Here is a 22,111-nt window from a genome sequence, read left to right on the forward strand (position 1 = left end):
CAAATGCATAGCAACATCCTGGTAATCACCCAGAACTCCATAGCAACTCCCTGGCAACCACTCAAAGCACCTTAACTACTACATAGCATTGCACTGGGAACCACCCAAAAATACCATAGTAATATCCATAATAGCAACATCCTGGCAACCACCCAGAACACTTTATCAAACTGCATGGCAACATCATGGCAACCACCCAGAACACCCTAGCAACTCCATAGCAACTCTCGAAGAGGTTCAAACACTCATTCATACCTGACAGCTATTTCTATGTTAAGTCAATTGGAATCATGGATAATATGCTGTCAATTTTAAATGAATGTCTATGTGTGTGAATGTATAAATGTTATGTGTGTGGCACCTGTGCAAACTAAATTTCCTAAACGGATGAAATAAACTGAACTGAAAGCACCTTAGCTACTACATAGCAATGCACTGGCAACCACCCAAAAATAGCATAGTAACTGCATAGCAACATCCTGGCAACCACCCAGAACACCCTAGCAACTCCCTGGCAACCACCCAAAACACCTTAGCTACTACATAGCAATGCACTGGCAACCACCCAAAATTACCATAGTAACTGCATAGCAATTTCCTGGCAACCACCCAGAACACCCTAGCAACTCCCTGGCAACTACTCAAAACACCATAGCAACTGCATAGTGACGCCCTGGCAACCACCCAAAGCACCATAGCAACTCCCTGGCAACTACTCAAAACACCATAGCAACTGCATAGTGACGCCCTGGCAACCACCCAAAGCACCATAGCAACTGCATAGCAACACCCTGGCATCAAAAACTGCATAGTAATGCCCATGTAACCAGCTAAAACACCTTAAGAGCTGCATAACAACACCCCGGGAACCACCCAGAACACCTTAGCAACTGCAAAGCAATGCCTTGGCAACCACCCATAGCACCCTAGCATCGTCCTATTTAATTTTACATGAAGAATAACACTCTAGTTTTAACTCTGTCATGGATTGCAACAGTGGTTCATGGTAGATTTAACATTAGATTTGTGTATTTTCTGAAGAAAATGTGTCTTTTGTTAGGGTTACCATGACAATGTTATTGACCTTTGATGAGGACAGAATGTATTTTTGTTGTTATGGTTTAGTCAAAGCGATACGTAGCACCAACTCGACTGCAGGAAATGCCAGAGTGCTGGTGAAGTATCCTAGTGCGGGAAATGTTGGGTTTGGCTTTAGTCCCAGAGGTCACAGGAATATGAGATGCTGAAGGCCTCAGAATTACGTCCTAACTGGGAACAGCTCTCTTTTACGCTCAGGTCTGCTTTGGAGATGCTGGTTTGTTGTCTCTCCACCTCTGACATGGTTTTTGGTGGAATTGTGAAATTAATTTGTTGTCGCATTACTGTTCTTCCATGCCGGATCAGCAAGTTTTGCTTGAGTGTTTCTATGTACTTGCCCGAGGCAAAAACGTGTCATTTTTTTTCTCAAAATAGAGCGTGCTCGAGCTCCTCTAAGCCTTTTGATTTCCTTGTCTCTCAGCAGATGTGGACGAGTGCGCCGAGGCCCTGGACAGCTGCAGTATAGATGCCATCTGTCAGAACACCCTCAAGTCATACAAGTGCATCTGCAAATCAGGATACAAAGGTGATGGAAAACACTGTGAAGGTAAGAAACACTAAAGATACGAAAACATGCAATGACGAGACAAACACTTGATTCTGTAAATTTAGAATATAATGCAAAAATATTGTCGATATGAGCTGCTATGTGACAGGGTGTACAGCAACAAGCTAAAAAACACAGAAATAAGTTTTTATAAGCTGTCGACCCAAAAAAACAAGTGTTTTTATGGAGACAAAAGTGGATACAGGCAATAAGACGTGACGCTTCAGCAGGAAGAATGGGTACATTTTGGGATCCTGACACTCATTGTGCCTACATGTGCTGTAAACATTTTGTCACTGTTAAGTCAAATATCCAAATGTCAGTTTTATATATTATATTTCCTGTCGCTGATTACCTTCCCCTCCAGTGGGTGTAGTTCTCAGTGTAATAACGTCGTGCTCTGTCTCAATTGTCTGTGACTTTTGTGTCCTTAAACGCTTGTTTTTTTGGGTCAACAGCTTATAAAAACTTCTGGGATTTTGGTTCTGGGTTTTTTAGCTTGTTTGCTGTACACTTTGTAACATATCAGCTTTTAGACATTGTTCTGTTTATTTTATTATAAGCCAGAAATGACAAGGAGGCGCTTCACGCAATACAAAGTCAATGGAGACGGTTTGATTGTTTCCCCCCCTGGTGGGCGTGGTCTTCAGATTATGGTCTCTATACATCTTGAATAAGGTCACGAGCACAAGCTCATTTGCATTTAAAGGAACACGCACAAAAACTGTGCGTTTTTGCTCACCCTCATACCGGAAAAGACAAAATAGGACAATCTCACGCATTGAAAATGTCAGTAGCGGTGTTCAGCCTTATATCCGTCATCTGACTGTACTTTGCACAATAAATGCGCGTTTATGAATTATGCAGACAGATAAAATTACGATATAGTTCTGGTCTCCTGGTCCACTTTAAGTGCTATCAGAAATGTCATATTTCCAACTTTTGAAGTCGTGATTACGAGCTTGTCGCATTCAAGTTGGCGACTTCAAAGGGTGTTCATGTGCAATTTTTAACTAGGAAACTTGTATTTACGATAATTCTGATAGCGCGTGAGGGCAGCATCAGTGAAAACAGGCAGAGACAATGGTAGCTTTAACAACATTAGCCGTACAGAGTGCCAACAGGCTCTTTCAGAAAGGCAGTTTGGAAGGACTCACAACATATGATGTATCATCCTTACTTTGTCTGGATCTGAAGTCCACGCACAAAGCGTTGGTATTGACCCATCTTTCAGAATCAACCTTTTTGAAAATCCAGCATTGAAAAGCCCCTCATTTGTGAAGCAGTCTGGTGCAAAATTATTGACATTGTTGGGGGGAATCTGAATCGGCTTGTGTGAAGAGACTGCTTTTAATTTATGGGAATTATAAAAAAATGAGTGAGGGGATTTTTACCATTCTTACACTGTGCGCAGTGTGCGGACACACATCAGTGTTCAAACACATGAATGTGAATATGTTTCATAAAAAAGCTATATTTTGAACAAAAAGTGAGAAAACCAAGACTACAGCGTGCATAAGTAATGCTTTTATCACTTGTTTCTGCACATTTTTTTCATGTGTTTTGATCCGGAAATTCTGTAGTCTTTCAGAAGATGTGTAATAGCACCCCTACCAAATAATAGTGAAAACACAGAAAACCGGAAAATTCCGTCATTCGCGATAAAAAGAGTTCATCGTAATAATTTTTGTATCGTAATAACACTAATTTTGAATAAAATTTAGTTTTCTTACCCAAATGGCAACACTTGTACCCAATAGTTAACTTTAGACATTCTCCTAACTATAAGTAACTATAAGCTACATGTCTACTACTAACTCTCATTAACGTATTAGTAGACTGTCTGCTTCATATCTGATAGCACCTTATTGTAATGGCTCCTCAACAGACATTCTACTAGGGTTGGGTATCGTTTGGGTTTTTTTCGATTCCGGTGCCAAACCGATACTTTTAAAACGTTCCGGTGCCTAAACGGTGCCTGAACCGATACTTTTTTTTATTTTTTTAAATGGCCACAAAACGAGGTGGATAACATTAAATGGCTTTTTATTTATTTATTTACATTGAACCATTTATTAAAAGTTTAATGTATACTTAAATGTATGAATATAAATAAATACAAAACACAATTGACTTATTTACAAATTATAATTGACTTATTTACAAATTCACAGTAAAACCTAATAGCCACCTAACCCAACTACAACAAGCCTAATATAGCTCTAAATAACAGTTACAGTAATAACAGCAGTTAGCCTAGTCTGTATTCTCGGTCTGCTACTAACCAGCTTCGAGCTTCAGCTTTATTTTGAAATATGATCATTTTCTCTGGCTAAATATTTTAGAACACACCGCCTTAATGTTTCCATGACGACGCGTCATGTTTCTCACATGACACAGCAGCCGCAATAGCGCTGACAGCTCAGCTGTATCGGGTTTATTACGTTTTTTCTTTTTATTCAAAATATTCACAAACTTCTTAACTGTGTCACGAACTATCTGATGTTCAAATGTGTGAGTCAATGTGTGTTAGTTGATCTATAAAGCGCAATGGGCGGCGCCATGTTAGTTTGCGCCTCAGAATCGGATCTGTCGGATTTACAACACTTGAGTTCATTCTCGTCTTACAAAATACATGAAAGTAAGTGTCCAGCGAACTGGAAGAAGAATAGAGTAAACGATATAGCTACTATTTAATGTGCATGTATCTGATGTGAATAAAACATGTAACGTTAGTCAAATTATAACCGCCTGAAAGGATTGTCATTGCCGCTTTAGACATCAGTGTGTGTTTTTTGCTAGTAGCCTACTTATGAGCATTTAAATGTCTGAAACCTGGAATAAACATGACGTCGTTGAAAACACTGTTGTGATGTGACCAGCGCTGAGCGTCTGTCTCTGGCTCAGTGCCAGCCAAAGCACCCGAAAGCACGTTTGAATTTTGGCACCGAAATGAGGAACCGAAATCTGCGTTCTGATTCGGTCCGGTACATACCGGTTATATAAGTACCGGTGCCATATTGGAACCGGATTTCAGTACCCAACCCTACATTCTACTGACTCAAAGTAACTTTGCAACTACATGTCAATTTATTCTACTAACCCTAACAGTCTACTAATAGTCTAATGAGAGTTAGTTGACATGTAGTTGCAAATTAACGAGGGTTAGTTGACATGTTATTGCAAAAATAATGAGTTACTTGACATATAGTTGCAAATTAATGAGTTACTTGACATGTAGTTGCAAAATTAATGAGTTACTTGACATATAGTTGCAAATTAATGAGTTACTTGACATGTAGTTGCAAATTAATGAGAGTTATTTATAGTTAATAGAAGGTCTAAAATGGACTATAGAAACAATAAAGTGTAACCAACTGTTTCTCTTGTTTTAAGTACAAATTTGTACAAACTTGAGGTTTAAAGCATGATAAAACAATTTGCCTGTGGGGAAAGAAAAATAAACCTAACTCACTTCTTAATAATTATATTTGAGAAGCATAAGATATCTTGTTTAAGGATAGTGAGATTTTTTACTTGGAAACCAGACAAAATTACTCTTAAGAAACTGTTGTCTTTGCTGTTTAGTTTATAATAAGATCATTCTGGTAGATTTTGTGTGTGTGTGTGTGTGTGTGTGTGTGTGTGCGCGTGTGTGTGTCTGTGCATGTGTGTGTCTGTGCATGTGTGTGTCTGTGCATGTGTGTGTGTGTGCATGCGTGTGTGTGTGTATATTTGTGAGTGTGTTCAGACACTTCAAGGTCTACTTCTCCATGTCTCATTTCTGCAGTTCCTTGGCTTCATTTTCAGACTCACCGGAGGGAAGGGAAATAGGTGTTCAAATGCAAGATTAAAAAGATGACAGACTCAATTCTTTACCCTTTGGACGTGAAATAGAGCATGAAATATCTTACACATTCCCGATAACGACTTGGCCTGGTAATTACACAGAGATGTTTCCACCACCAAGAGCGGTGTGCATTTCCAATCACGTCAATGTGAGTTAAAAGCACTATATTGCATGATGAGATAGCCATATCTTTGGAAATATTGTTTGCCTTCATGGGGGAAGTTTTTAAAGCTCAGTTGTATTTGGAGAGGGGTATGCTGCTTTTGGACCCACTTAGCCAATGTGATCCTTTCTGGATACAAACATCCAAAGCCCAGGCTAAACATTGGAAAGCGAATGGATTCGGTAAAACGGCACTCCTGACTAAACGGGGATAAGCATGTAAAACCATTGATATGGTGTGGAAACACAAATGTGTGCCGGGGAGATATGAACATCGTTGTTCAAATATACTTCTCCACGCGCTGAATTTCTGCACACACAAAAAGACGAGAACCAGAACTGGATCCTAATCCTCTGAAAGCTATTGCAAAACTCTTGATAGCTATTTGCTACAAATAACGTGGGTTAGGAGTAAATACCAGTCCTTAGCCTTGAGAAAGCAGAACTCGCCTGTTGAAAGGAACGGCATGGCTGGTTACACTTCTTTCCTACTAGCTTAACTAGCAAGATTTTAATGTCTTTACATATTTTTATATTTAAATTTAGGCTAAATTTATATAGCTACAAAACTAAAATCATGCTTTTTAAGTATAAAGCTTTAGATCAGGTTTTTAAGATTATGAGAAAGTTTAAGTGCTCTATATACAAACACACACACACGCACGCATACATACATACTACATAAATACGTACGTACGTACATACATGCATACATACATACATACATACATACATACATACATACATACACACACACACGCATACATGCATGCACACATACATGCATACATACATGCATTCATACATGCATACAGTGTTGCCACAGTTACTTTGAAAAAGTAACTTAGTTACTTTACAGATTACTTGATTTTAAAAGTAACTAAGTTACTTTACAGATTACTTGATTTTAAAAGTAACTAAGTTAGATTACAAGTTACTTTATTAGTTACATTCATCAGTTGCCGACAACACCTCTGCAGCCTCAACATAAAAATGACAACCGTTTTTGCCAACACTTTATTGGAAGTGCATTTTTAACAGTAACGTCAACAATGTATCTCCTGAAATTGTATCTCCAAAAAAAATCTTTTGACTAATTTTATAAAATCTGAACATGTTAATGAAAAGGTACAAATTACTTTGTGTTCTTATTAAATACATTTATGAAAAACAATTTATATTTAATTTTAAATTTAATTATTTATATTTGAATGTAAATAATTATGGGCCTACAAATAATATAAAATTACAAGATTTATATTTTATTGTAAACGTAATGTGCAGCTCTGTAAAGGGACAACAAATATATGATCAATACGTGAGAACAATATATTTTTTAATAATCTTAAGCGCACAAAACTATGAAAATATATGAAACGCTTCAAAACAGAGCGGCAACAAAGCGCTTATGCGCATCCCGGGTGCAGAATGATGCGCTTAAAGCAACATGGAATCACTGTGTAGCCTATATCGGTCCAAACATTCACTGATTATTTGTTTCTTCACAGTTTTTAATTCTGGTTATTGTGCATGTGATGCTAATTACTAGTCCTTGTGTTGTCACCTGGGTAGCGAGCACAACATCTTTCAGAAACCGCTAGATAAACTCCAGCAAGATAAATTATTTTATCAACATATCAAGTATTATAACGGGAATATATCATATGGAGTGAGCTTTACCGAGCTGCTGCTGCTGACTGTAACCGAACGACGCGCAGTTTGAATGCTGAACGGAGAATGATGGACAGCTACAGCGGAGGAAAGACATTCAGCTATGGAATGGCTTTAGATGACTTTGTAGGCTACTAGCAAATCATAATATACTAATAATGATTGCTGAAGGATGTTGTGACAATATATATTTATGATGATTATTTAATTATCACGACATGCCTAATCTGAGCAAGTGACTGCCTGTCTTGAGTTTTGTCGACGGACGGAGGCGGCAAAAAATTTGACGGTAATTCTCTATACCGGAAAACCCCTGCTGAGACTAAACAAGAAAGCAAAAATATTTTTACTAAGGAAAATGACAAAAATAGTAACTCACAGTGACTTGGATAAGTTACTTTAATCTGATTAACGTTACTGGTTTGGAAATAGTAACGCGTTAGATTACTCGTTACTGGAAAAAGTAGTAAAATTAGAGTAACTAGAGTTACTAAGTAACGCGTTACTGGCATCACTGCATACATACACACACACACACACACACGCATACACGCATACATGCATGCACACATATATACATACATACATACATGCATTCATACATGCATACATACGAACTTGCATACATGCATATAGGCTACAGTCATGTGAAAAAGAAAGTACACCCTCTTTGAATTATATGGTTTTACATATTAGGTGTATATATATATATATAAAAAAGAATCTGGTCCTTACCAGGCCTTAAAATGAAAGTAGATTAAAATTATATATATATATATTTTTTTACATAAAGTAGGTTGTCACACTGCAGGATGCTCCTGTCACTGCTTGAATTGTCATGTTAACTATATACCAGCCTTCACCTTAAAGATGTTGGTCTTTCAGCAGGCCTATCCATGCAGACAGTTCTAGATGCTTTTGCCTTGTTAAATCTATATATGCATATATAAATATATAAACTCATCCGAGTCTTAATAGGCTATTTAGTATTTTTCTTGGATACAGAAAGAGCGTTTATTCTACATCTGCAATCATCTCAGCGTGACACGAATGACCCGTAAACAATACGACTGTAATGAATGGTGCAAAATGCTTTTTTCTTCCACTCCTCAGAATTACTCATCCCATAGATTGCTTGGCCTTGCACGGAGACGCAGTAGTGGAGGTAAAATAGCTTGTAATTCCATAGAGTGCCAGGTTGCTTCTTTGCAAAACCGAAATAAAAATGAAAAGTGCACAGACTTTGTACTGTGTTGGAGGTGGGATAAAAAGCATTCAGGAATAAAGAAAAATAAAGCACTGTACTCCAGACTGTGAGTGCCTCTCCATACTCACTGAGCCCCGACGACTACAAAGCAGAGCTGAGGAGTCTGGGTAATTAGTGCTCAATTGGGCGTCAAATGAGAGGGGATGGCCTCCGTCCCCCCACCACAGACATCCACTTCTCTCTCTGGCTCTGAGATGTTTATTCAGCTGCTCTCGCCATCCAAACATAAGGCATAATTCACTATAATCACCACAGTTACCGGCACACAGAAGCTCATATTGACCAAAATAAATTAATTAGGAAACAAATTAAAGGAGCAGATGGATTTTAAAGGTGTCATATTCTACACAATTATGAGTCAACTTATAATGTTAGTCAAGGAAAAAAACAAAACTTTTTCAGGGCCCTAATGCTGTACACTATTATGCGAATTCGCGTCTAGTTGGACGCTTGAACATTTTGAATCCATTTGCGCGTCCACAGTGAATTGGACGGGCGTATAAAACGAGTGTTTGAAGCGAAATAGACACATGTTCAAGGCGCTCTAGGAGCTGCATCTGGATGACGGCCGCCTTCAGCGGTACTTCCGACAAGTTTGACTCGAGAACGAACTCCCGAGGACGGGAGGACACAAGTCCGGTACTCTGGTACTCTGCGTTCTTGATACCGTCACTCAGCTCACTCTCACTCCTGTATGTATATTTTAGGCTAAAATAAAACGAAATATATTATAAAACACCACTTTGCCTCTTTTTTCATTTTCATAAAAAAATAGTTTTAACATTTAATAGCCACACAAATGTGGTTCAGGCAACGCATGCCTTGATTATCTTCCCGGCATGTATATAACAAAAGAAATATAAAACACAACCATGCCTCTTTTCGTTTACATAATTAAAAAAATAAAAAAAAATAAACACATATGTGGTTCAGACAATAAGTGTGCATATAAATATATATGATTATCACTGTAATTAAATATGACATAAAACACAATGCAGTCTCTTTTTGTTAAATGTCAGTTCATGTGTGATCAATAATAGCCATTATAAAAGTATAAGTAAAATGTATAAGAAGCTATACAAGAAATAAAGCAAACGATTCAGTCAAACATTCAAAGTCAGTGCTAGTAGGCTACTACGATAATGTAAAGTTAAATAGCCTAAACATATATAAAGTTATGAAACTTCCCTTTGCCCTCAGCCAAAATGATTTGCCAGGAAACAAATGATAGATTCATGAGACTAAATATCACCCGTTAGATATACACAAGATGAATTATATTTCATGTTTAACCACCACAGGACATCAGAGCCAGCGGCAAATATCAGAAGGACTAGCCGAGGAAAGGCTGCTCTCGGCAGGGTTAATGAGCGCTGAGCGCCCGGTGATCTACTGGATCTCACAACTCTGAAAACGGCAGATCAAATTTTCAAAAAGGTGCTCTCTTGATAAATAAACCACAGATCTGAGCTTTAAAAAAGTACTTTATCGCCTGAAAAGTCTTAACTCCATTTTGTGACACAATAACAGTAGTTTTTTTTAATTACGCTGGGTTTCTCATCCACTATTGACTTGCCATTAGTTATGACGTCACTTTACCACATGACAGTAGCAAGCAGGCTCCTGATTGGTTAACATGGCGCGAACAGACGGCAAAGTTAAGATTTTTCAACTCGGGCAACAGACGCAAATTCCTTTTAAACACGTGAATGCTCAAAAAGCACCTAATAAAATAACTTGAGCGTAATGCGCAAGGCGCTCAATTCATGAGACCATGAGGCGAAGTCTATCACGGCGCAGGACCTACAGACGCGCGTCAACACATCTTTACATTGGCTTAACATGGAAATCACCTGCTCCAGACGCTCTATTCGCGTTCGGTGTGAACGCAGCATTAGAAGCAAACAACCTTTGTGGTTACTGTACCTTTAAGACAGTTGTGATTTGCTAACCTCCACATACTGGCGTTTTCACAACGTTGATTGACATGATGGGCAGAAATATGTCTTGATATGAAAAAGGGGGTGGTCATATGTTAATGAGCTCATTGTTCTGACATCATAAAAATGTTTTGTCTAATCAGCCAATCACGTGGCAGCAACTCAATGCATTTAGGCATGTAGACATGGTCAAGATGATCTGCTGAAGTTCAAACTGAGCATCAAAATGGGGAATATATGGGGTCTTTACATTTATTTTTAATGCTTTACTAAGTCTCTTATGCACAAGAAGGCTGTTTAAATGCAATAATTAATTAAATGCAAGAATAATAATAAAAAGTACAGTAACATTTGACTAAATGAAATGTGTTTTTACTGTAATATATTATAAAATATAATTTATTCCTGTGATCAAAGCTGCATTTTCAGCATCATTACTCCAGTCTTCAGTGTCACATGATCCTTCAGAAATCAATCTAATATGAGGATTTGATGCTCAAGATTTTTTTTTATTTTTTATTATTATTATCAGTTTTGATAACAGTTGTATTTTTGTGGAGGATTCTTTGATGAATAGAAAGTTCGAAGAACAGCATTTATTTGTTTTATTTATTTGTCTTTACTGTCATTTTTGATCAATTTAATGCATCCTTACTAAATAAAAACGACGAAAACCCCTCAAATGCTGGTGTGTGTGTGTATATATAGTAGATGTAAAAAGGGTTTTTCTGTGAAAGGACCCCTTTATCTATTAATTTGATCATTCTTGTACCACAGATATCGATGAGTGTGCCAGTGAATATAATGGAGGATGCGTTCACGAGTGTATCAACATCCCTGGAAACTACAGATGCACGTGCTACGACGGCTTCCGTCTGGCCCACGATGGACACAACTGTCTGGGTAAGCCATCGCCTCTTTCCTAGTCATACGTTTGGGCCAAAATTGCTGAAAAATATCCATAGATGTTCAGACAAAACCTCTTGCTGTGTGTGTGTGTGTGTGTGTGAGATGAGAGATTCTATACCACCGCAAATCTCCGTCCTCTCAGGACTTCATCATCCCACACAACACAAACAAGCAGAAGTTTGTGGCTCTTACCATCATTGCTGGAACCAAACTTATAATGGTTGATGTCTAATCAAACTCTGCGCCGGCCGGCAGAACGCAGTCACTCTATCCTCCGTGTCAAAATTAAGTGGGTTTACGCGGTTAACCAATAGGAGAGGGCGATAAATCTGTCAGATTTGTGCGCTGACTGCTGAGCACACGGTTCTGTGGTATTAATTGTATTTTCAGACCGCGTGAGCTCACGTTTTCGACATTCGGTGGCTCATGTGCCCAGTCGTTTCCAGGTCAGTTAAATCAGTCTAAGGGAAATGTGGGAGATTTACGTCGGGTTACAGTCTTATACTGACCCCGGCTCTTTAACTCAAAACAGATGTCCGGTGCGTCCAACAATCGGCCCAATGAAGATGTGCTTTTTTCCAATCGGCGGTTTTCTGTGAGTGTTTGTGTGGGTTATGTGGGTTTACTCGAACTGCGTGGTGCTGAACTGCACAACCGACCCCTGGTATTTCAGCCCTTCGCAGACATTTATAGGTCCCGTCTGCAATTTTTAGAAACACATTTTCAAGTATTGAGGTTTTCTCTGGCAGCTTTAGCGCTCTGCTGGAGTAACTGGCTCGTCTCGTCACCTGCGGTTCTTCTGAAGAGCTCGAAAGTTGAACTCGGAACGAGAGTTAGCTGCATTTGAGAACCGAATCCCATTCGATTCATACGTTTGAATCAAATTTAAATTCAGCTGATCATGTGATGCATAATTTGGCACTGGATTTTAAGTTGGAATGACTGGAAGAAGAGTCTACTAAATGTGTTAGACCGACATGGTTTGTGATAATTGCATGGATTTTGACTCTAATAATTTATTCTCAAAAGTCAAAAGTGGTGATGTAATTATTATTGTCTAATTATTGTCTAATTTAAAATGCTCTAATAAAGTTTCATCTGTTGTTTTGAATTTATGTTCAATAAATTTGGAATAAATTGGCATGATTGATTTGTAGAATATTGTTCAAGCTAATTTCCCTAAACTTTCTCAATGAACAGTGTCACCGCAGTTGTAGATTTCATGTTTTTAGATAACTTTTATCGAAATAAATATTCATATTAAATGAAAATTCAATTACTGTAAGTAAAATGTGGGATAAATAGTACTCAGGGTCAATAAAAGAGAGAGAGAGAGAGTGTGTGTGTGTATATATATATATATATACAAAACATGTCCCACACACAAAAGCCCTATTTATGTTAACAAGTAACAATGTCAACACAATAAATAGTTAAAAAGTTACATCTAAGGGAAATTTGTATACTCAGGACATTTACTTCTTATTCTGTTAAATAATTGATTTAGTCTTATTTGAAACGCACACTCTATACTTGGAAACACATGTAATTGAACCTGTCCTCCGCATGAGGTCACAATGTAAAACTGCCAAACAAAGTGTTTAAAAATGCAGCAAATTAAAAACTACACAGTTGCATTAAAAGGCAGAAATCTTTAAGATATCAAACAATACAACATGTAAATAGTGAATTATATTTTCCATTAATAAATAAGTATTAAAGTTGTGTCCTCACTTTGCATCAACTCCGTCAGGATTTTTTATAATTCTGAATAAATCAGCTTTAACTCTGAGGAGCACTTACTATTTCCTGCTCATTGTGGATCTCACAGTAGTCCTGGAAGTTATAGATTTTTTAATATTTTAAACAAACAATATTGATGTCTTCGCGGTCACAGCCTTAACATGTCAACTCCGTCATCGCAGTGTAATAGTTTCTGTAAATAGTTGCGGGATAAATCTTGCCATTTTGATATGTTTATTGAGGCAGCTACAACTGACAAGAAAAACTAAATGGCTCCACTGTCCAACACGTGATTAAGGTGGAAAAACATTCAATTTCGTCAACTCCGTCAGGTTTTATGTCTGATAGTTGACAAATGCTCTCAAAAAGTCTTTATAATGCGATTTAAAATGTTTTTTTTGCATATGGGGAATTCTTCTAATGCTGATTCATGATTCTATTTACATATACTGTATATCTGGCCTCAGCTCAACCTTTGTCAACTCCATCTGTATTTTACACCGTCAGGTGAAGGTTTTTTTAATTTTTGAAAGAAATGTCTTTTTTTTCAATTTATTGTGTAAAAATTTTAAAACATCAATGGAACTACATGATATGATGTGTTAATTACCTAAGAACATTGGTGATATTTGTTTGATATTAAAAGGAGGGAGGAGAATTAAAGAAACTGGGTTGTTCATAATAGTGTGAAAACTATTAGGCAAAAAAAACTAAAATAAACATAGAATGTATTTTTTATGATTTAGATCCTTTACTGAACACCAGTATTACATAACTGAAGATTTTACATGTTATGTTTTTGGATAGATTAAATTAAATTAGCATGCTTTTTAGTGTGTCTGACGGAGTTGACACAAATTAAGTTATGAACTGAATAAATATACCTTACATGGTTCATTATCTGAGACCTTTGTCTTTAAAAACACCAATTTTTAATAATGTAGTGTTAGTTTTTATTTTTTAACATTTTAAAATATGTTTGTCCCTTATATATATATATATATATATATATATATATATATAATCATGGTATAAAAAAAAAAATATATATATATATATATATATACACATTATATATATACATTATATATATATTAGGTGTGTAACGGAACACAAAACTGACGGTTCGGTACGGGTTCAGTACAGCAGTTTTACAAAATTGCTTTTTATTTATTTGTATTAAACAGTGGTTGTCTGACCGTAAATAAATTCAATTATAACTAAAAGTTTCTTAAAGATAATGCTGTGAACTATATAGGAGCCCTTACTTACACATTATAATACTATAATATTAAAGGTTAACAACAGAGCCCAAACTATTAGCCTAAATTCAGTTGATATATATATTTTTAGATATTATAATCAACACTCGAATAGCATATTGTAAGCAAACATGTAAACTTCACACTAGGCAGTTTTCTTGACATTGTTCTCAAGCTGTTTTATTGACGTCTTTCCGCCGGTGACACTGATTGAGCGATTACTCCACATATGATGCTTTTCCATAAGTTGTAATGTATTCTCAACATACCTTAAGATATTAATTCATGTTTATTCTTCTTGAAGAGATGATCGCGTTCACTCGCGCGCTGCCGCTTGAGCTGACGCATCTATACAGTGATCAGTCACGTCACATTAAAGAGCGTCAAAACGGCATTTATCGTTTGAATTTCGTGATACAATGGACTGAATACTTAATATGTTGTGGGACTCGGATTGAAGTGTGTTCTGCGCTTAAAACAAGCCGACTGTTAACTGTTAAAGATTGCATACCGGAAGCCCTGTACCGAAACGGTTCGGTATGAATACATGTACCGTTACACCTCGTACACACACACACACACACACACACACACACACACACACACACACACACACACACACACACACACACACACACACACACACACACACACACACACACACACACACACACACACACACACACACACACACACACACACACACACACACACACACACACACACACACACACACACACACACACACACACACACACACACACACAAATATAATGATATAAATGCATACATATATTATATAAACAAACACTTTAATGTAATCTATCTGACAGCGCTATATATATAGAAATTCTCAAATTGTTCTGGAACTGCTCTTACCTCATCTTGTCGCACACACAATTTTGTTCCAATCTGTTTAGCATGTTTTGCCGTGGATCATTTGTGATGCTTTATGGATGAGGTGTACTCGTGTATGCGGGTCCGAAATGATCTATATCTGCTGTCCCGCGGCCCACCAGCAGCCGCTTTTGATATCCAAGCCTGTCTGTTATCTCTCATACACCCTTCACTAACTCTTTTGTAACTCTGCGTACTGTTCTTCACAAATGAATGCTTTACACAAATGAACTGTGGGTAAAATAAACAACCCACTTCTAGAGTATCTTTATTCTGTTGACTGCGAGTCTCTCCCATCCCAAGGTCTCTTTAGGATACCACATAACTTTCGCTCCAAGGTTAGTGTGTTCTCGGTTTGACTCTGATCTCACACAGAAGAAAGCCTGACAATAACAAGGTGCTTTGTTTCCATGGTGTTTTTCGTGGGAAGGAAAGTCATAAGTCGTGTAATCTATGCAGGAAAGACTGTTTTTGTGTGGATTTGGCTTTTGGACCCATTTGCTCTTAATGTTATCTTTGCTTACCTTTTATAGTTGAGGCAAAATAAAGTTGACCTTGCTCGTTAATCACATTTCTTCTTCTTATTCATTGAAGCTATAGCTATACATGAGTCTTTGGGTACTTGACTCTTTCTCCTGTTTTCAGCTCAACTCAAAGCCCTAGGTGTAGGGGATGTTTTTAGGGACAGAGGACGCTCATTCCAGAGCCTTGGAGCGCCTTCAGGAAAGGTCCAGTCACCTTTTAATGATTAACAAGGACCCGTAAGATGTAGCTGATAACTTGAGCGAAGAGACCTATTAAATTGATACACACAGAGTTGGGAGGGTAACTTTAAAAATGTATTCTGTTACAGTAACATTATTCATTAATGTAATCTAGGGCCCAATCCGATTAATTTTTCCCAAATTCCGTTTTATTTTTTCTGGATTCCGTTTTTTTCTGTTTGAATTTTTTGGGATTTAAATTCAATTTTAGTAAGCGAAAAGCATGTCTAATTAATTGAAATCATGAAACTTTTACAATTTATTAAAAGTGTTACAAAAATTACTTGTTTAGGGTCCCATTAAATACTTTTTTTTCCTCAAATTCCATTTTTTTCTACCAAATTCTGAGTTTTCTGTTAAGTTTTCTTAGCCTGACGTCGTCATACTCAGTTTTGGTCAGAATATGAGTCTGATCTGCTCCATTGGGCTGTGATTATGGGGCGTTTCAACCAAACCAGGAATGAAAATGCCTCTGCACTCAATTGGATAGACCTACAACCAATCAGAGCCCTGGAGTAAGTGACTTGTGTTGAGCGACGCATAGTTGTCAACAGAACTCAACTGCACGCACGCTCACACACACCTCACACTTCAGTCCTACTGAACATCACACACAAATCACACACACCTCACACTTCAGTCCTACTGAACAGGAAGTAGAAGAAGAAGACGAGTGTAAACGATTTTTGCCGGTGTTGTTTAAAGAATTTAAGGATACACAGAGTACTTACAACACCATCATCATTTCTGAGAGAAATAGTAAAGGTGAACGCATATACGAACAAGTTCTCCGTTTAGGATTAGAACGAATTCAATCATCGTATAAAGCCCGCCCTGACAATTTGATTGGTCCAAACAGCTCTGGTTCGAGCATTGTTGCTCCTCAATGGATCAAGTCCAGACCGAACTTCCTGACCTGTAATGTTGTGGGTTGAGGGCTAAGTTTGGCTGCCATCCAGGCTAAAGTTAACCCTTAAATGCTTGAAAGTTTCGCCAATCATTATTACATATTGGGGTCTTTAGCTAACACGGATCTACATCTAACACGGATGGATCTGTACCTGTCGTGATAATATAAAACTCTCCTGATATTAGAGTAACAATTACAGAAGAATAAAATAAAGCATATTTTGTGAGCTTTTGGAGCTTGGAAGGGTTCAGTTTTATCCCATCATCACTGTCCTCGTCAGAGCTCATTTCCCAGTGCATTCAGCATCTGCCTCATATTCGCCATCTCAAACATATTCGCAAAACTATCTTTTTTAACATCTTCAACATCAACATAATATTTGACTGCGTTCAGTTCTTGCTCTGCAGTAAATCAGAGCCGTTTCAAGTTTTGCTGATGATTCTTCCTATTCTTTTGTTTTCTGCCTGCGGTGACTATGAGTGAAGCGTCACATCATCATTGTGTATCAGACATTGCCACCTTGTGGAATAAAGATGAAGTGCACTTATTCAGTCATCAAAGATTCAATTATTGTTGCGCAGAAAGAATATACTTGCACTGTTACACACTTCGGGTCATTAGCGACCCTATACAGTTTTGACCAAAAATTATTGTTATATTATAATTTATTGTTATATTGTTTATAATGAATCAAATGAGTCTAACTTTAAAAATGAATGAGGAGTAGGATAGTAAATTACGCCCCTGGTCACTAAAGACCCGAGGTACACGTTTAACTGTTAACAGATTTTTGTATCCTGATTACGTAATGCTGTACTCCCCAACCCTGGATATAGGCTGATTAAATCAGAAACATACTCAAAGCTTTGAAAACATATCGCAGCACTTTGTAATGTATTCTGTATCATTTAGGTTACCAGTGTGGTTTGATTTACACAGGAGTAATGTGCTCACTCTTCTTAATACCAGCTAAATGCCTGTAACATCTGAATTCAGAACAGAGAGAGAGAGAGAGAGAGAGAGAGAGAGAGAGAGAGAGAGAGAGAGAGAGAGAGAGAGAGAGAGGAGGGGCTGAGATACAATGCATTACAATCATCCAGCTTGATGTGTAATGATGATTTTCTTCTGTTTATTTCATGCAATCAATGTGCAGGTTGCTCTTGTGTGGAGCGTTTAACGGATTGATTCACAGATCGATTCGCTCACAGATGCATCTTTGAGAAACTGTGAGAAACTGCCGTCTGATTGCAGCGCTTGTGTTGTATTGATGTCACTCATCCTCCAGTTTTTTCTTCTCCTCCACAATTTTCATCAATTAATTCAGCTCGAACAGCCCTCCTTTCAAGCTTTTAAAATCATTTCAGCCTATATAGCTGTGCTATACTGTGGTACTTTTTTAAAAGAAATTCAAAGAGTAAATTTTGAAAATCTCCCACTGATCCCTGTTCAAAATGTAATCATTGATGACAACATCACAATATTTTCATCATTAGCAATTTAATTTATATTTATTATTATTATTATTATTATATTATTAAAACTAATATAAAATAAATTGATACTGCCATAACAGACCATTTTGGCTAGCTGAAACAGAAGATAGGCTAGATAAAATATATGTCATATTCAATATGCAAAACACATTGTTTAGCCAATAAATTTAAATTAATGATTGAATAAATAAATAATCATCATTGCTGACAACAGCATAGTATTTGCATATTGAATTGCAATCGTTTATATATATATATATAGTGGAGGCAAATAAATGTCAATTTTAAGGCGTATTTAAGGGGGCTTTTTATGATGGCATTTGTACCTAAAACTTCAACACTATTCTTTTTTCTTTAGCTGTGACAGGTTATATGGACTATATGATATATAAAGTATAAAATATATATGCGGATTGAGCATGTTGAATTGGTGTTTGTGCCGTCGGAGAAAGAGATGTGCTCTCACATGGTGCGTTTGCAGCGCGCATCTGAAATGCGCACCTTTAAAGGGATAGTTCACCCAAAAATGAAAATTCTGTCATCATTTACTCACCTTCAAGTTGTTCCAAACCTGTATGAGTTTCTTTGTTCTGCTGAGCACAAAAGAAGATATTTTGAAGAATGTTGGGAACCGAGCAGAGAGAGCAACCATTGACTACATTAGTATTTTTTTCCCTACTATGGTAGTCATTGGTTGCTCTCTCTGTTTGGTTCCCAACATTCTTCAAAATATCTTCTTTCATTTTTGGGTGAACTATCCCTTTAATATGTGCGTAAATGCACTGCTGCTGATGCACCTCTCCTGGAACACATTGACGGACCGCATCCTCGTGCAGTGTGAACACTGTAACCTGTTAACATGGGCACGGAAAAAAATACGGACCTGCTGTCAAACGCAGGTGCAGAACGCATGTGCTAGTTGACAGTCGCGTGTAGTCTTTGGGGTGTGCTCAAGTTTTTTGGCCGAGATGCAGCCAACACGAGGCAAAGCTTTGGTCGCCGCTGGTTCTTTTATGTCAGCTTGGCGTCTCATGGCAATGGATACAATGGATAAAAACTGTTAAAATGCCTCAGATTGCCTTAGAGAGAAAAATATAACAACAAATAATTAGGGCTGTCAACTACCATATTGTTCCGAATATAAGACAAAAAACAGGTTTGTCTTATACATGTCAATAAGAGTGACTTTTCAAATCATGTCAAATCACCAGCAACAATGGGTAGCACCAAAAAGGTGTAAAACGAGTGTGCCAAGAAATATTTTGTGTACAGTGTGTCAGAGAGTGTAATAGATAGAAGGTAGAAGAATAGTGTGAAGATCACGAGCGCAAAAAAGACTCTTGAAGAGTCTTAAAAACACAAACAGTCAAAGAAAACCTCCCGTCTTGTTTGCGTGCCTCGCTGACAGGACCAAACCTCCCCCGTATGTGATTTCAAAACGTTAGACGGTACCCAGATTTCAACTACAAAAATGGTTTTCACTATGAGATGGATAGCCTAATTGTTATACAATTCAGATTGACTATATTCGGAACAATTCGGTAATTAGATTAATTACAAAATATATTGATTCATTCATCTAATTAATTACATATAAAAACATTTGCTAAGAAATCATCAAACGTTTCCTAAATTGAAAGCCATTAAGAGTGTCTTCACACTTGACATGTTTGGTTGGATTAAAGTGAGCCCGGGGGGAAAGTTACTCTGAAAAGTAATGCATTACAATATTGCGTTACTCCCTTAAAAAGTAACTAATTGAGTTACTTAGTTACTTTTTAAGAAAAGTAATGCGTTACGTTACTTTTGCGTTGCTTTTTCTCACCTGGGCTGGGCTTGTTTTAGTAAAAAAGTTATATTTTTGTGCAACGGTAAAGACCTCTTCATACCAAATTTGAAATAATAAGCCCCAGGCTGAGGTAAAAATGCAAATTGACGCATGAACAGTAGAGGGCGCAGCTCTGCTGCCATTCTGGATAATGGTAGAATAGGATGCAGGAGAAAAAAGTTTTACCAATAAAAACAAAAAATGGTCAACAAAAGGTCAACAAAGGTCAGCAGCAAGACATTGGTAAATTAAATATAAAGGTATATTAAATGCATAAAATAGGTTGTTTTATTTAACATTTAATTATTGGAAGTTTGCATTTGACTGATTTTATTCATTTTGAGGAGTACAGAATCTTTATTGTGCAAGTGAGTTAAATAAATGCTCACATTTAGTCTAGAACTACAATAACCATCATGTTCACACACACACACCGCTGCACTTATTTTTCTCAACATGGGGGCAGGAGAGCTGTCAGTCAAATTAATGTGAAAAAGTAACTTGCGTTACTTTTTTAAAAAAGTAACTCAGATATTTTGTTGTAAATTTGAAAAGTAATGCGTTACTTTACTAGTTACTTGGAAAAAGTAATCTGATTGCGTAACTCACGTTACTTGTAATGCGTTACCCCCAACACTGGGCATCAGAACCGCATCTCCTCGCAGCAGATCTTGGTTTGTTTGTGTGACGGAGGGATTCCTAATGATGTTTTGACTTCTTCACACCAGGGCCGTAACCACCAAAGACACTCAAGGGGACAAGCCCCCCCCCCCCAATAATTAGAAATGGCCAAACTGCACTCCACTACGCAGCGCTCTGTGTTAGGATGACAAAAAGGTTTAAAAGTTACATTTTTAGTCAGGTCTGCCTCTAACGGCGCTCGTCAATGTCAAAAATGATTGAGATGGCCAATCAAATCAATGTAGGCGGGGTTTACGTTCTCTTTTGGCTCGTTCACTCGTCTTCAAGCGCGTCAATCTATCGCCTAATGCCATTGCAGGGACTCTATTCTTTCTGGTGAAATCACAAAACAAAATGCACACAAACGTGTCCATGCTCTTAATGTACAATCATTGAACATCTTTGATATTAATGAAGAAAAAAAACTATATGAGGGCGGATTAGAACCTGTAACCTTCGACACGGTTTAGGACCACCAGACCAGAACAGCGGATCTATGTATTTATTCACTAACAGGAAGAATCTCGAGACTAACGATATATTTGGCGCAAATTAATGCACATATTATTTGCAAATAGTCCCAAAATGAGTATTTCCCAACTAGACCTAGAATTTCGTTCACTGTTCTGTTTCTTTATGCTTTATAAAAATAAAAATAAATTTGGTCCCCCCAATGTTCAAGACATGGTTACGGCCTTGGTTTTAGGGCTGTGCAATTAATCGAATTTCGATTTCGATTTTGCCTCCCAACGATCACCAAAATAGTACAATCGAGAAAAAACTATTATTTTGCCATGTTCAGTTTTGCAAGAACACTCTTATTTTGTCTTGCGTTCTGAATGAAACGCGCACGCGCTCATCCGCCCCTCCCGAAGCCACAAACTCTCTCAGGTCGCGAGTCTCGTGACTCGTGTGCATATCATCCGCTGGAGTTTAAAAACTCGGCGCGAGTAAAGATGGCAGAAGGAGGGCAGTTACAGCAGCATTTGGTGAGCAAAAAAGGCAAAACCAACTCCGTTGTCTGGGAGCAGTTTGGCTTCGAGGAATCAGACGACGAGCAGAAACATGCGACGTGCAAGATTTGCT

At 37.5% G+C, this 22,111-nt stretch overlaps 1 protein-coding gene across 2 annotated transcripts in view; it reads left to right on the top strand.

The window, feature by feature from the left end:
* The window catches only part of scube3 (signal peptide, CUB domain, EGF-like 3), a 175,151-nt gene that overhangs the window by 47,180 nt on the left and 105,860 nt on the right, over positions 1-22,111 (top strand). For both annotated transcript variants that reach the window (XM_079801775.1, XM_079801774.1), the window contains exons 2-3: positions 1,523-1,645; positions 11,316-11,441. In XM_079801775.1, the coding sequence (XP_079657901.1) occupies positions 1,523-1,645; positions 11,316-11,441 (249 nt within the window). The remainder of the gene's footprint in view (positions 1-1,522; positions 1,646-11,315; positions 11,442-22,111) is intronic.

Source organism: Gobio gobio, assembly GCF_949357685.1.
Source record: "Gobio gobio genome assembly, chromosome: 21".
NCBI lineage: Eukaryota > Metazoa > Chordata > Actinopteri > Cypriniformes > Gobionidae > Gobio > Gobio gobio.